The following is a 12,941-nucleotide window of genomic DNA, read 5'->3' on the forward strand; positions in this document are numbered from 1 at the left end:
CACCTATACCATTTTCAAAACCTTGGCCTACCCCCATCCCTTGGAGATTCTTCTTCATAAAACTCCAACAAATGTTGTCAAAGGCTTTCTCCGCGTCCACAAAAATCAAAACCGCTTTTCTGTTAATGTTCATTTCCAGCAGTTCCACAATGTCTATTATATTCCTCACATTGTCAGACATGTGTCTTCCCGGGAGAAAGCCAGTTTGGTCCTTATGAATCTCACCTATCAATATTTTCTTCAATCTTTTTGCTAAAATGTCTGCAAAAATTTTGTAATCCACATTTAGTAATGATATCGGGCGGTAGTTCTTAACCTGGTTCTTTTCAGTCTCAGTCTTTGGTATAAGTGAGATAAAAGCCTCTTTCCACGTTTCAGGTGCCTTTTCCCCCTCCAGTATTTCGTTGCAAACTTCTTTCAATGGTTGCACTAAACATTCTTTCAAAGCTTTATAATATCTGGCCGTCAAGCCATCTGGTCCTGGAGACTTTCCCAGTTGTGCCTTCTGAATGGCCTCCTCTATTTCTTGTTCTGTTATTTTCTCATTCAAAGTCAACTTGCTCTGTTCTGAAATTTTAGGTAGTCCATGATTTTTAAGAAATTCATCTATTTCTTGTTCGTTCACTGGCCCTTGTGTGTATAATTTCCTAAAAAAGCTTTGGAAACAAATTTTCAGCCAAATTTTCCCAATTTTAAAGGTCCCGTCTCTTTTTTTTCCCGTTCTTACTCACGGGAATCCAGTCCGGATTTTCTTTTCAGGAAGGAATCGGCGCTCTCCGCTAATGGCGACGCGGCTTCACTCCGCAGGCTGGGTAGCGACTCTCAGCACCGCGCTCACTCCCGATGCCGCTCCGGAGCCTTTAAAAAGGCTCTTTCACAGTACCGGGGGGCGCAAAGGTGCCCACCGAGTCTCCTTGCTCTCAGGCTTCAGCGCCTGGGATTTTAGGGGTCCCCCACTCGCCGTAGCGGGTAAGACCCGAACTTGCGGAGCAGTCCTTCTCCGGAGCCCGGAGGTAGGACCGCCATTAAGCACTGGCACCGACCGGAAGTTCCCCATGCTGATAGCTTCGAGAACACTGTCCCACCATCTCATCCTCTGTCGTCCCCTTCTCCTTGTGCCCTCCATCTTTCCCAACATCGGGGTCTTTTCCAGGGAGTCCTCTCTTCTCCTGAGGTGGCCAAAGTCTTGGAGCCTCAGCTTCAGGATCTCTCCTTCCAGTGAGCACTCAGGGGTCATTTCCTTCAGAATGGAGATGTTTGATCTTCTTGCAGTCCATGGGACTCTCAAGAGTCTCCTCCAGCACCAAAATTCAAAAGCATCAATTCTTTGGTAATCAGCCTTCTTTATGGTCCAGCTCTCACTTCCATACATCACTACAGGGAAAACCATAGCTTTCACTATACGGACCTTTGTTGGCAAGGTGATGTCTCTGCTTTTTAAGATGCTGCCTAGGTTTGTCATTGCTTTTCTCCCAAGAAGCAGACGTCTTTTAATTTCGTGACTGCTGTCACCATCTGCAGTGATCATGGAGCCCAAGAAAGTAAAATCTCTCACTGCCTCCATTTCTTCCTCTTCTATTTGCCAGGAGGTTATGGGACCAGTGGCCATGATCTTCGTTTTTTTTAATGTTGAGCTTCAGACCATATTTTGCGCTCTCCTCTTTCACCCTCATTAAAAGGTTCTTTAATTCCTCCTCACTTTCTTCCATCAATGTTGTGTCATCTGCATATCTGAGGTTGTTGATATTTCTTCCAGCAATCTTAATTCCAGCTAGGGATTCATCCAGCCCAGCTTTTCGCATGATGAATTCTGCATATAAGTTAAATAAGCAGGGAGACAATATACAGCCTTGCTGTACTCCTTTCCCAATTTTGAACCAATCAGTTGTTCAATATCCAGTTCTAACTGTAGCTTCTTGTCCCACATAGAGATTTCTCAGGAGACAGATGAGGTGATCAGGCACTCCCATTTCTTTAAAACTTGCCATAGTTTGCTGTCAACATGTACTGAATAGTTTTTAATCTTTCTAGCTGTTCCTATATGCTGAAGAGCCTCCAGCTCACTTTCAAAGGGTGCCGTGCTCTCCATTCTGTGAGAGGGTTATGCACACAAGCAACAAATCTGAGCTTTTAATCTTTCTTTTTTAATGTGTTCCGTCATCCCAGAAAATGCTGGTTCACCTCATTGTTCAGCAGAGTAGCCTCTGGTCAAGTCGTGAAAGTGCTTCTTGCACCCAAGCCAGATGGGCTGCTGCTTGTGATCTTCATGCTCTGCTTTGTGAGGTTTCCAAGATCATGTGCCTGGCTGATGCTTAGAGCCAGTGGTGGTCAGACTGTCAGAGCCCAGAGTGTCAGACTGGGACCTGGGAGGTAAAGGTAAAGGAACCCCTGACCATTAGGTCCAGTCGTGGCCAACTCTGGGGTTGCAGCACTCATCTCGCTTTACTGGCCGAGGGAGCCAGCATACAGCTTCCGGGTCATGTGGCCAGCATGACTAAGCCACTTCTGGCGATCCAGAGCAGCGCACGGAAACGCTGTTTACCTTCCCGCCGGAGTGGTACCTATTTATCTACTTGCACTTTGATGTGCTTTCGAACTGCTAGATTGGCAGGAGCAGGGACCGAGCAACGGGAGCTCACCCCGTTGCGGGGATTCGAACCGCCAACCTTCTGATCGGCAAGTCCTAGGCTCTGTGGTTTAACCCACAGTGCCACCCGGGACGTGGGAGACCAGAGTTCAAATCCCCACTTAGCCATGAAGCTCACTGAGCGACCTTGGTTCAGTCACTCAACCTCTCAGCCTAACCTACCTCACAGTAGGTTGTTGTGATAAAATGAGGAAGGGGGAGAGCCATGCTCTCTACCTTGAACTGCTTGGAGGAAGAGGTGCCGTATAAATGCAATAACTAAATAAAATAAAGCAAATAAACTGAATGCTGGACTTGAGTACCCGACCTGACGTGGCATTCTTTTTAGTGTGATCCCGGCTGAAGGGAATTTTGTCTTTCCGCTGTACGGGTCTCAGATAGTGCGTCTTGAAAAAGTGCTGGAGGAAGGAGCACAAATGGGCCGTCTGTTATGGCACTCCTAGGGTAGCGTGCGAAGGGTGGGAAATTCATGTGACTTCCCTGTGGAGAAATGCCCATAGTCTGAGCTGACACATCTCGTCACCACAGGGGAGCTTCTCTTGCGTGGGGAGCACCCAGATGGGCTGTTTATTGAGCAGGCATGCCGATATGCTTGCACGAAACTTGGGACGAGGTTATACAACTTTGCCTCTTCCGTGAGCATCCGTCCCCATCTGTTCGCACAGACTTTGCATGGCACTGCCAGCTAGTTGTTGTCACTCTGCACGTTTCCCAGAAGTGCAGTTTTCCATCACTTTTCTTGCCTGGCTTTTTGTGGTTAGAAGACTGGTGGGATAACTGGGGTAGAAAAGTCTTCATCAACCTGACACCCTCTGGGTATTTTTGGACTGCAACTCCCGTCATCCCCACCTGGGCTGAATCAGAAAGCGTGATGCAATTATCCTATTTTTTGTGTGCCAATAACCAGTGCTTCCTCCTAACATGCAAATCCAACCTTAGTCTCCCAGACGGGCTGGAAATTAACGACAACATCACTTTAGTATTTATCAAGTGCGTTGCAATGTTCACAGTGTGACCAATACTTCCTTGCTGTTTTTAGAAGCAGGAGATAAATTCAGGGGTACGTCGGCATTGCTTCTCCCATATTTATTTCGGCCCTCCCATTGTCAGCATCGCCCTTGAGCCAGTGCCACCAACTGGACTCATCCACTTCAGCCCTGACTGGGCCAGGTGAGCTGGGTAGCACTTCCAGAGACCACCTTCTGCACAGGAACAGGTCAAAGTGCTGTGGACTCACAGCTTAGAGTTGTGAGCACCGGATTCACTCCCACAAGAAGACAGTCGTCGCACAGCAGAGTATAGCAGAGCATAAATGATTCGGAGAGCAGCTCTGTAGAATATCTTCTTTATTCTATCTACAACTATAATACACAACTATATACAAAGCTAAATGAGGTCTAAACGAAAAATGCTGAAATGCACTGAGTGTCTGCAGCTGCTTTTAGCAGCAACCTTATCTATACAGAGATCACACACAGTCTCTCTCCAACACTCAGTCTCTCTCTCTCTCTCTCTCTCTCTCTCTCTCTCTCTCTCATGTGAGGCTGGAGCGGAATAAGTAGAGAGCAGAAACCGCCCCCTCCTCTCTGGAGAATCAGCAGAGAACACCAGCAGATTCTTGGATATGAGAGGGGTGAAATCTCCTCACCCATTGCTATAACCCATCCTGGGACCTGCTGGAGAAGAAGATAGAGATAAGACTTTAATGGTGGGGTCTTCTGGTTCATAGTTCCATCTCTCACCCACCCTTTTGCACAAGCTCCTAGTCAGCACATGTGTCAACCCTAAGCTTCCTGCCTACAGTAGGAGAAATCAAGCTGCCATGTATCTGATGTGAGGAATGGCATGTCAGAGTATTAGATTCTGGGATCTAGATTGTGGTTTCTGGCGAGAGCTTTCCCCTTGGTCTTTCTTGCTGCCCAGGCTTCATTCTTTTCATTCCAGGGGAAATTCATTGCAACTTTTAAGTACAGCGGCTTCTACTACGGAATGGGCCGGGACACGATTGAGTCCATCGCCAGGGAGGGACTTGCAACCTGCATTCATATGGAAATAGAGGTAACAATGGGGATGGAAGCACCTTAAGCCATAGCAAAGTCCATGTAATTACCGTATTTTTCCATGCCCCCATGTATAAGACGACCCCTAATTTTTGGGACCACAACTAAAAGATTTTTAGGGGGATTGCCCAAAGAAACCACTTGTCAATACAGTATATCAATGTCCATTTGCTGCAGCCGCAGCCAATCGTCAGCAGGCCTTGTCGCAGCAACCAATCACACACCCAATCGCCGCTGCCAATCTCCTACTGGCTGCTGAAACCAATCGCCCGTCCCCCCTCTGCTGTCCTTGTATAAGATGACCCGCAATTTTTACCAATTATTTTTAAGGAAAAAAGTATCGTCTTATACACAGAAAAATACGGTATGTTTTTATCGTAAACCAAGAGCTGGGCCTGTGTCAAGCCCTAGCTCCAAAGCTGTGGTTCATTGAATCATAGAATGGTAGCGTTATATCAGTTAATTATTAGTTATATAATCAATAACTAAGTTATATAATCAATAGCTAAGTTATTAATTATATAATTAATTAGATGCTTTTTTCCAGAAACATGAACTCAAAGCAAGAACCTCGTTTGAGCTGAAACAATTTCCCTACTCCTTGCTTCACCGCCCCACTAAAGAGGTTTAAGATCCACTTAACAAACGAATATTACTTATTTGTGCAGCCGAAGGCATTGAAAAAAAAATACAAGATACATAAATCAGAATAAAATACATTACACAGTTAAAATAATTATTAAAGCCAGGCATTCTGTAGGATAAGAGTGCTCCCCTGAACAGTTTAACTTAGCAGTTTAACTTAACAGTTTAACTTAGCAGTTTAACTGAGAGATGCCCACAATCCAGACTGCTGGCCCTGCACCTAAAATTGGGAGAATCCAGTCTTGACAGTCCAGTTGTACCTTGGTTCTTGAAAGGAATCCATTCCGGAAGTCCATATGGCTTCTGAAAATATTTGCAAACCAAGACGCGGCTTCCGATTGGCTTCAGGAACTTCCTGCATTCAATCAGAAGCAGCGTCGGAAGTTTGGCTTCCAAAAAACGTTTGCAAACCGGAACACTCACTTCCGGGATTGCGGCATTCAGGAGCCAAAACGTTCAAGTCACAAGGCATTCAAGAACCAAGGTACGGCTCTACTGGTTAAACAGTCCTTACAGCCTTTGCGTAAGGGGTACTGTGTGTGATTTAACAACTTCAGTCAAGGCCTGTGAAGCCTTGAAGTGAATGATAACCGAGTACCTCTGTTTTCTAAAGGGTGTTAGAAGCTTGAAGAATTCCTACTTTCAACCTCGGTACATCCTACTGATCCCAGTGAACAAAGAGAGATATGGGGGTCAGCTGCGACGGATGGGGCTGTTCAGTAGGGCAGAGATCGAAGAAGCAGTCCGCAGGGTGGACATGTACATTCAACTGAACCAGGACTTCCCAGGGTTCTTTGACGCGGTCATCAACGTCGGTGAGTCCATCCCTTTGGAACCCGAGTCTCCTCTACTGGCAAGGTAGCGCTGCAATCTTCCCTGGAAGGCAGTCAAATGGAAGAAGCAGATTTTGCGCAGTCCATCCAAACTATCATAGCAAGCACTCCTAAGTCGCCAAACTCCTAACTCGCCTAACTAACAGCAGAAGAGGGCCTTCTGACGGTTCCCTCACTGCGAGAAGCCAAGTTACAGGGAACCAGGCAGAGGGCCTTCTCGGTAGTGGCACCCGTCCTGTGGAACGCCCTCCCACCAGATGTCAAACAGAACAACAACTACCAGACTTTTAGAAGACATCTGAAGACAGCTCAGTTTAGGGAAGCTTTTAATGTTTGATGTATTACAGTATTTTAATATTTTTTTGGAAGCCGCCCAGAGTGGCTGGGGAAGCCCAGCCAGATGGGCGGGGTATAAATAAATTATTATTATTATTATTATTATTATTATTATTATTATTATTATTATTATTCCTAACTTTCCCGACCTGCACGAGATGCTCATGGGGTTAAAGGAGATTGCCAGGACATGCGCCAACATCCATGTGATTGGGGGGGGGGGACAAGATAAATTGCCTGAACATTCGTTCTCTGTATCTGGGGGGTATCTCTGTATCTGGGGGGTGGGGGAGAAGTTACCAGAGTAGCTGGTGCCCACAACACTCAGTAAAAAATCCAGATGTGCCCACAGGCCTAAACAAATTGAGTGATCTCTGCCATAGGCAATACTTCTTCTTCTTCTTCTTCTTCTTCTTCTTCTTCTTCTTCTTCTTCTTCTTCTCTCTCTCATATTTAATATTGCACTGATTTTGCTAAAAAGTTCAAACTTTTTAACACAACGAATATCAGCATTTTTCATGGATCTTGATAGACAGACATGGTTTCAATTCTGTTAGTGTTTAATTACTTTTTAATGACTATCTTTTTAATGTTTTTAGTTTGTTTTTCTATTGTATCTGCGTTTTGTATTTTTAATCTGTAATCTGCCTTGAATCTCAATTTGGGGGGAAGGTGGAATATAAATAAATAAATGTAATAGTGATGAAGCATCATAGCCCGGAAGGACAAAATTACAAAGTTACAGTGCAGCTCCAAAGGGATAAAGAATTGACTCCTACATATAATTCCCTTTTCAAATAATATACGAAGAATAAAAGTATTGTCCATCTGTGAGTTCCATAATTACTGATAATAAAGATTCTATAAAGTCTTAGATGAGCCAGACGTTTGCATATACTGGTGGTGCCAAGTGACTGGGCACCTTAATATAAGAAATAATATATAATATAAGAAATAAAACCATGCCATTTAGCAAATAAATGTGCTCATGCAAACTCTGCCCTTTAGCTACTTTTAGTTTATGAGATACCTTTTCAAGGAGGGCAAATTGCCACATTCTAGAATGCCAGCAATCCAAATTGTCACGACTGAAGGTCTTCCAGGATTTGGCCGTGTTAATTCTTTTCTTTCCCTCCATATGTGCATCCTCTTCACGTTCAGACGATTTTGACGAAGCATTCACCAATCTGAGCAAACTCATCGAGGAGTTCCTGGGGATAAAGCAGCCGTCGGAAACCGAGGTCAGAGTTTCTGCATCGGACACCAATCGCCTTTCAGGTATGGCATTGCAGATTCCCCCCAGGTGTGGCCTGACAGTTGTGTTGCTTCCGGGAAGCGAAATGGGGATTTGCCACAGATAGCTTGTTCCGTGCAAACATTTGAACTTATCATTGAAAGAGGAGGTCCTGTGCTAGGCTTGCCAGCCCTTTGGCTTTGAAGTTGGCATTTTTACAGCATTACGTCCAGGATCACTGCCCCTCTGATTGGTTTCATGCCCAGGTATTCTGGGCTATCTCGAAATGTTACCTCTTCTGGGTGTTTGTATATCTTTTTCCCCCAAAAAATTTTTAATTGATTTTCCACATTTATCACAAAAATGACACAACAAAGAAAAACACATTACCCTACAATAAACTAAACACACACAAAAAGAAAAAAGAAGAATTATTTCTTCAAATATCTAATTGTCATAACATTGATAACTGACTTGCTCAAATCCCCTCTAACTGAATTTCATTATATCACCTGTATAACAGTTCTCCAAATTCATATTTTTAATAATATTAACTCTGTTCATTTACTAACCTCTTCTCCTTTTTTAATATTGTAGTGCTTAATGTTTACTACTACATATTCTTATTCTACCCCAAGCCTATTTATTACCTCCAAGAATTTTCTAATGATCTTATATTACAATATTTAGCTAAATATTCTTTGAATTTCTTGGGTGCTTGCATATCAAGTCCATTTGCGAGAAATTGAGCTCACCCATTTCTAGAGCACTTTTCCTGTCCCATGCCTGTTTGATCTCATTCTCCATCTCAAAATGCATTTGTTCAGCACTAAATTGTTCTCATCTGAGATCGCCACCCACAATGACTCCGTGGAGGAGTCTGCCTCTTGAGGATTTTTATCTTATTGGACTCCAGATCCTCTTTGATGTACAGACGGACACCACCTGGACCTGGTCCTTCCTACAGAATTTGTATCAGTTTGTTCTCTTCATCCCACCATGTTTCCATTAGGCTTGCTATATCTTGTTCTGAGACCAAGCACTCCAGCTTGCCCATCTTGGCTCAGAGACTCCCGGCATCAGCACCAAAACACCTGTACATGAGGAGTATGTCTCTAGCCTGTCTTTGCTGTGTGTGTTTTGCCCTGTGGCACTTTGGCCTCTCAGAATAGCTGCCATACGCCCTTGCCATCCTTGTCTCAATGCTCATAATTGTGAACCTGCTGGCTCCCTGACCCCCACACATCCGATTGAAAGCTTCTCTGCCACCTCTTTTAATTTAACCTGCCAAGTGCTCAGCAGAAAGTCACCTTCAACAGAGGCCTTTGGGCATGTGAGCCAAAAGTTCACAAAACGTGAAGGCTTTCTCTTTCTTTCTTTCTTTCTTTCTTTCTTTTTCTTTCTTGCTTCCTTGGTGGATGCAATGATTAAGGAGGGCAGAGGAGTTAAAAAGAGCCCTCCTCCCCCTTATCATTTTATGCTGTGCCATAAACCATCTGATATTCCTTGCAGGAGCTCTTAATGGCCTCTAATGTCTTTGCCGTCCTGTCAATTTGCATTTCTTCGTCAGCCACAGCAACTTCATTATGAGCGCTGAGTTTGGGCAATTCCACCATCCATAAAAGTAACTTTGAAATTTACTACGCTCCATTAAATTCATTTAGAGTTTCATTTGTAGGTGTTCCGAATTAAAGTAATGATCGTATTTTGGGGGGGGAGATTGCTCTTTCCTTATGGATGAGGGGAAATTGTTTGTTTGTTTGTTTGTTTAGGAAGGAGGGGGCAAAATCTTGCCTCAAGGTTGACTCTTTAGTATGAACATTTGCAGTAAGATCGTAATAGGGGAAGATTGGGTGTTTGATATAATGGGAAGCTATTAAAAATCTTCCTCTTCTAATGAACAGACATCCGTGAGCTTTTTCTAATGGACAGAGAGCAAAGAGGCAGCTGTGGGTGGAAGTGGCATTCAAGCAGAGTGATGGAGGTGCCATAATTGTTGTCCTTGGCCAGCTCCAGCCCCAAACATATTTTGGGTCTGGAACAACAATCCTAAATGATGTTCAGAAACGCCATTTCCCTGCGCAAGGCCCATTCGCACATTTATTCACAGTTCCTGGTCTTTTTAATAGGGCTTTCGCCGAAAACCTTGTGGGCCCACGGAGAGCTTTCTGGGGCCCAGGAAGTCAAGAGGGCCTGAGCTAAGCTTAAAACCCATTCCCATGAGGGGGAAAACCCAGTACATAATCCTTGAGGGTGTTTGTGAAAACCTACTTCCAGTGTCCAGATTCTGCATTCTAGGCTGAACTTCTTTAGCCATTTTAGAACAGAGCAAGCAACGTTCTTAACCCTGGGCTCCATTCCCCTTCTCCATTTCTTGGAGGGAAGCAGAGAGAGAGAGAGAGAGAGAGAGAGAGAGAGAGAGAGAGAGAGAGAGAAGTTGTATAGTTTAGGTGGGGACCCTGGGACCCTCCAGGTGTCGCTGAACTACAACTCCCATCATCCCTGGCTGCAGTGGCTGATGGGTCCCGTAGTCCCGTAGCAACTGAAGAGCCACAGACCCCCACCTTCCCTTCTGCAAGGGGATTCTAGAACAGGCCAACAGGCCCAGAGGTGGGTGTCGTCTTCCGTGACATGCTTTCTCAAGAATGGCAAGTCCCCAGAACTCCTTAATTCCTGCTGGCCTTTCTGCCGATTCCGTTTGCCGGGCTAAGTGAGCTCACCTTCTCTTTCTCAGTTCCAAACGGGATGCTCACAGTGCCTCCGAAAACAACCTCCGTCAAAGGAACCGATGGGGTAGCGCCATCGCCCACCCCCAGTGAGTTTTTGGACTCATCGGCCAAAAATTACTCTGCCGTCATATCGGCTAGACTTTCAGCAGAGAAAACACCAGTGGTAAGTGTGTGTGTGTGTGTGAGTGAGAGAGAGAGAGAGAGAGAGAGAGAGACTCTATAATTAAAGGTAAAGATAAAGGGACCCCTGACCACTAGGTCCAGTCGTGACCGACTCTGGGGTTTCGGCACTCATCTCGCTTTATTGGCCGAGGGAGCTGGCGTACAGCTTCTGGGTCATGTGGCCACTTCTGGCGAACCAGAGCAGCGCACGGCAACGCCGTTTACCTTCCCGCCGGAGGGATACCTATTTATCTACTTGCAATTTGACGTGCTTTTGGACTGCTAGGTTGGCAGGAGCAGGGACCGAGCAACGGGAGCTCACCCCGTTGCGGGGATTCGAACCACTGACCTTCTGATCGGCAAGCCCTAGGCTGTTTAACCCACAGCGCCACCCGCGTCCCTTATGATTCATCATATCCAAAGTCTTACTTACACCAAGGGTTCCCTACATGATCATTATAAGCAGCTGATTCTGCTTGTGTTGCAGCCCATGGAAGTGGCAATCAGCAGCCACAGGAGAGAGGGCCTTTTCTGCCACAGCATCTCTAAATTCTCCCTGAGCTTTGGCAAGTGCCAACAGTGACGATGCTCAGGTTTCTTTTAAAAGGCCTAAAGGTCAGCTCCCAGACCTTTATATCTCACTGTATTAGAATTTTATATCTGTCCTATTTGAGAGAGAGAAAACTATAGCCAAACGAAATCGTGAGCAGGATTTGAATAAGAGACAAGGGAAGGAGAATAAATAAATGATTGTAATATAAGTTACAATAGAAAATAAATGGCAGTTATGGCAGCAGATAAAGGAATACAACAGGAACATCCCGGACGTAAGGATGGGGAGCCAAAATGTAAGGAATTATTATATTGAAAGTGAATTGAATGATATCAAATTATAAAAAATATATTATGTCAAATTATAAAAAATGAACAAAATTTCATTTTAAAAATGAATTTTAACTCTGCCTCAGTTTTTCCCTTTAAAATTTCCTTCCTGTATTCTAATATTTCCATATGTAGTTTAATGTTTTTGTGCACGTGGCTTTAACTGCACACTGTGCGAAGGAGTACCACGCCTGCTGTCTGCCCTGAATCCGCTGACATCCTGCTTCCTGGGATGACCTCGACTTGCAGCATTCTGATGAGAGAGGTCCCAGGTTCAGTCATTCCCCCTCTAGTTGAAAGGATCACAGTGATGGTAAAAAGCAACAACTCTGTCTTGGACTTAGAGAGCCACAGCCCATCAGAGTAGTCAGTGTTGAGCTACAAGGATAAATGACCCATTATTTGCCAGCTTCCTATATATTCCTGTGCAACTAATCCTCCCCATATCACAGCCAGAAGGAGTTGGAAATCCAATGGAAGCTGTTTTTTAAAAACACACACACTGAGGTTCTAGAATGATGGTGTGTAATAATGCTGAATCTGAGCTCAGCAGGCATGGCAGCTATGGAATTATTACCATCATGCCTTATTGCTAAGAAGATTTGTTCCCCAGTTTTCTGGAGTTTGAGTTCCAGATGGAGAAGAGAAGCCGGAAACCGATCCATTACCCACCAATTAGCAAAAGGCTTTCGTTTCTCTGGAGAGAGGTAGAGATAGGGAGGGCAACTGCTCCCCACCCCTTACCCATGCCTTGAACATAATAATTATAATAATAATTTATGATGTATACGCTGCCAATCTGACTGGGTTACCCCATCTGCTCTGGGCGGCTTCCAACAAATTAAAACAACAGTAGCACATAAAGACTTCCCGATACAGGGCTGCCTTCGGATGTCTTCTAAAAGTTGTGTGCTTGTTTTATCTCCTTGGCATCTGGTGGAAGGGTGTTCCACAGGGAGGGCGCAACTACCAAGAAGGCCCTGTGCCCAGTTCCCTGCAACTTCGCTTCTCGCAGTGAGAGGACCAGAGGGTCCTCAGAGCAACAACAGCATCAAACATTGAGCAATCAAACATTGTGATTAGCACTGCCAAAAATGACAGCCTAGAAATATTTTAAAAATAACTAAATACAGTGGTACCTCGGGTTAAGTACTTAATTCGTTCCGGAGGTCCGTACTTAACCTGAAACTGTTCTTAACCTGAAGCACCACTTTAGCTAATGGGGCCTCCTGCTGCCACCACGCCGCCAGAGCACAATTTCTGTTCTCATCCTGAAGCAAAGTTCTTAACCCGAGGTACTATTTCTGGGTTAGCGGAGTCTGTAACCTGAAGCATATGTAACCTGAAGCATCTGTAACCCGAGGTACCACTGAATACAATAAATAAATAAATCCCTCCACACAGAAATTTAGG

The 12,941-nt window shown here is 44.7% G+C and overlaps 1 protein-coding gene across 2 annotated transcripts in view; it reads left to right on the forward strand.

Moving 5' to 3' along the window:
• LRGUK (leucine rich repeats and guanylate kinase domain containing) overlaps positions 1–12,941 on the forward strand; it is a 62,810-nt gene that overhangs the window by 37,864 nt on the left and 12,005 nt on the right. For both annotated transcript variants that reach the window (XM_077935358.1, XM_077935357.1), the window contains exons 13-16: positions 4,592–4,705; positions 5,966–6,167; positions 7,683–7,799; positions 10,490–10,647. In XM_077935358.1, coding sequence (XP_077791484.1) covers positions 4,592–4,705; positions 5,966–6,167; positions 7,683–7,799; positions 10,490–10,647 — 591 coding nt within the window. The remainder of the gene's footprint in view (positions 1–4,591; positions 4,706–5,965; positions 6,168–7,682; positions 7,800–10,489; positions 10,648–12,941) is intronic.

Source organism: Podarcis muralis, chromosome 10, assembly GCF_964188315.1.
Source record: "Podarcis muralis chromosome 10, rPodMur119.hap1.1, whole genome shotgun sequence".
NCBI classification, from domain to species: domain Eukaryota; kingdom Metazoa; phylum Chordata; class Lepidosauria; order Squamata; family Lacertidae; genus Podarcis; species Podarcis muralis.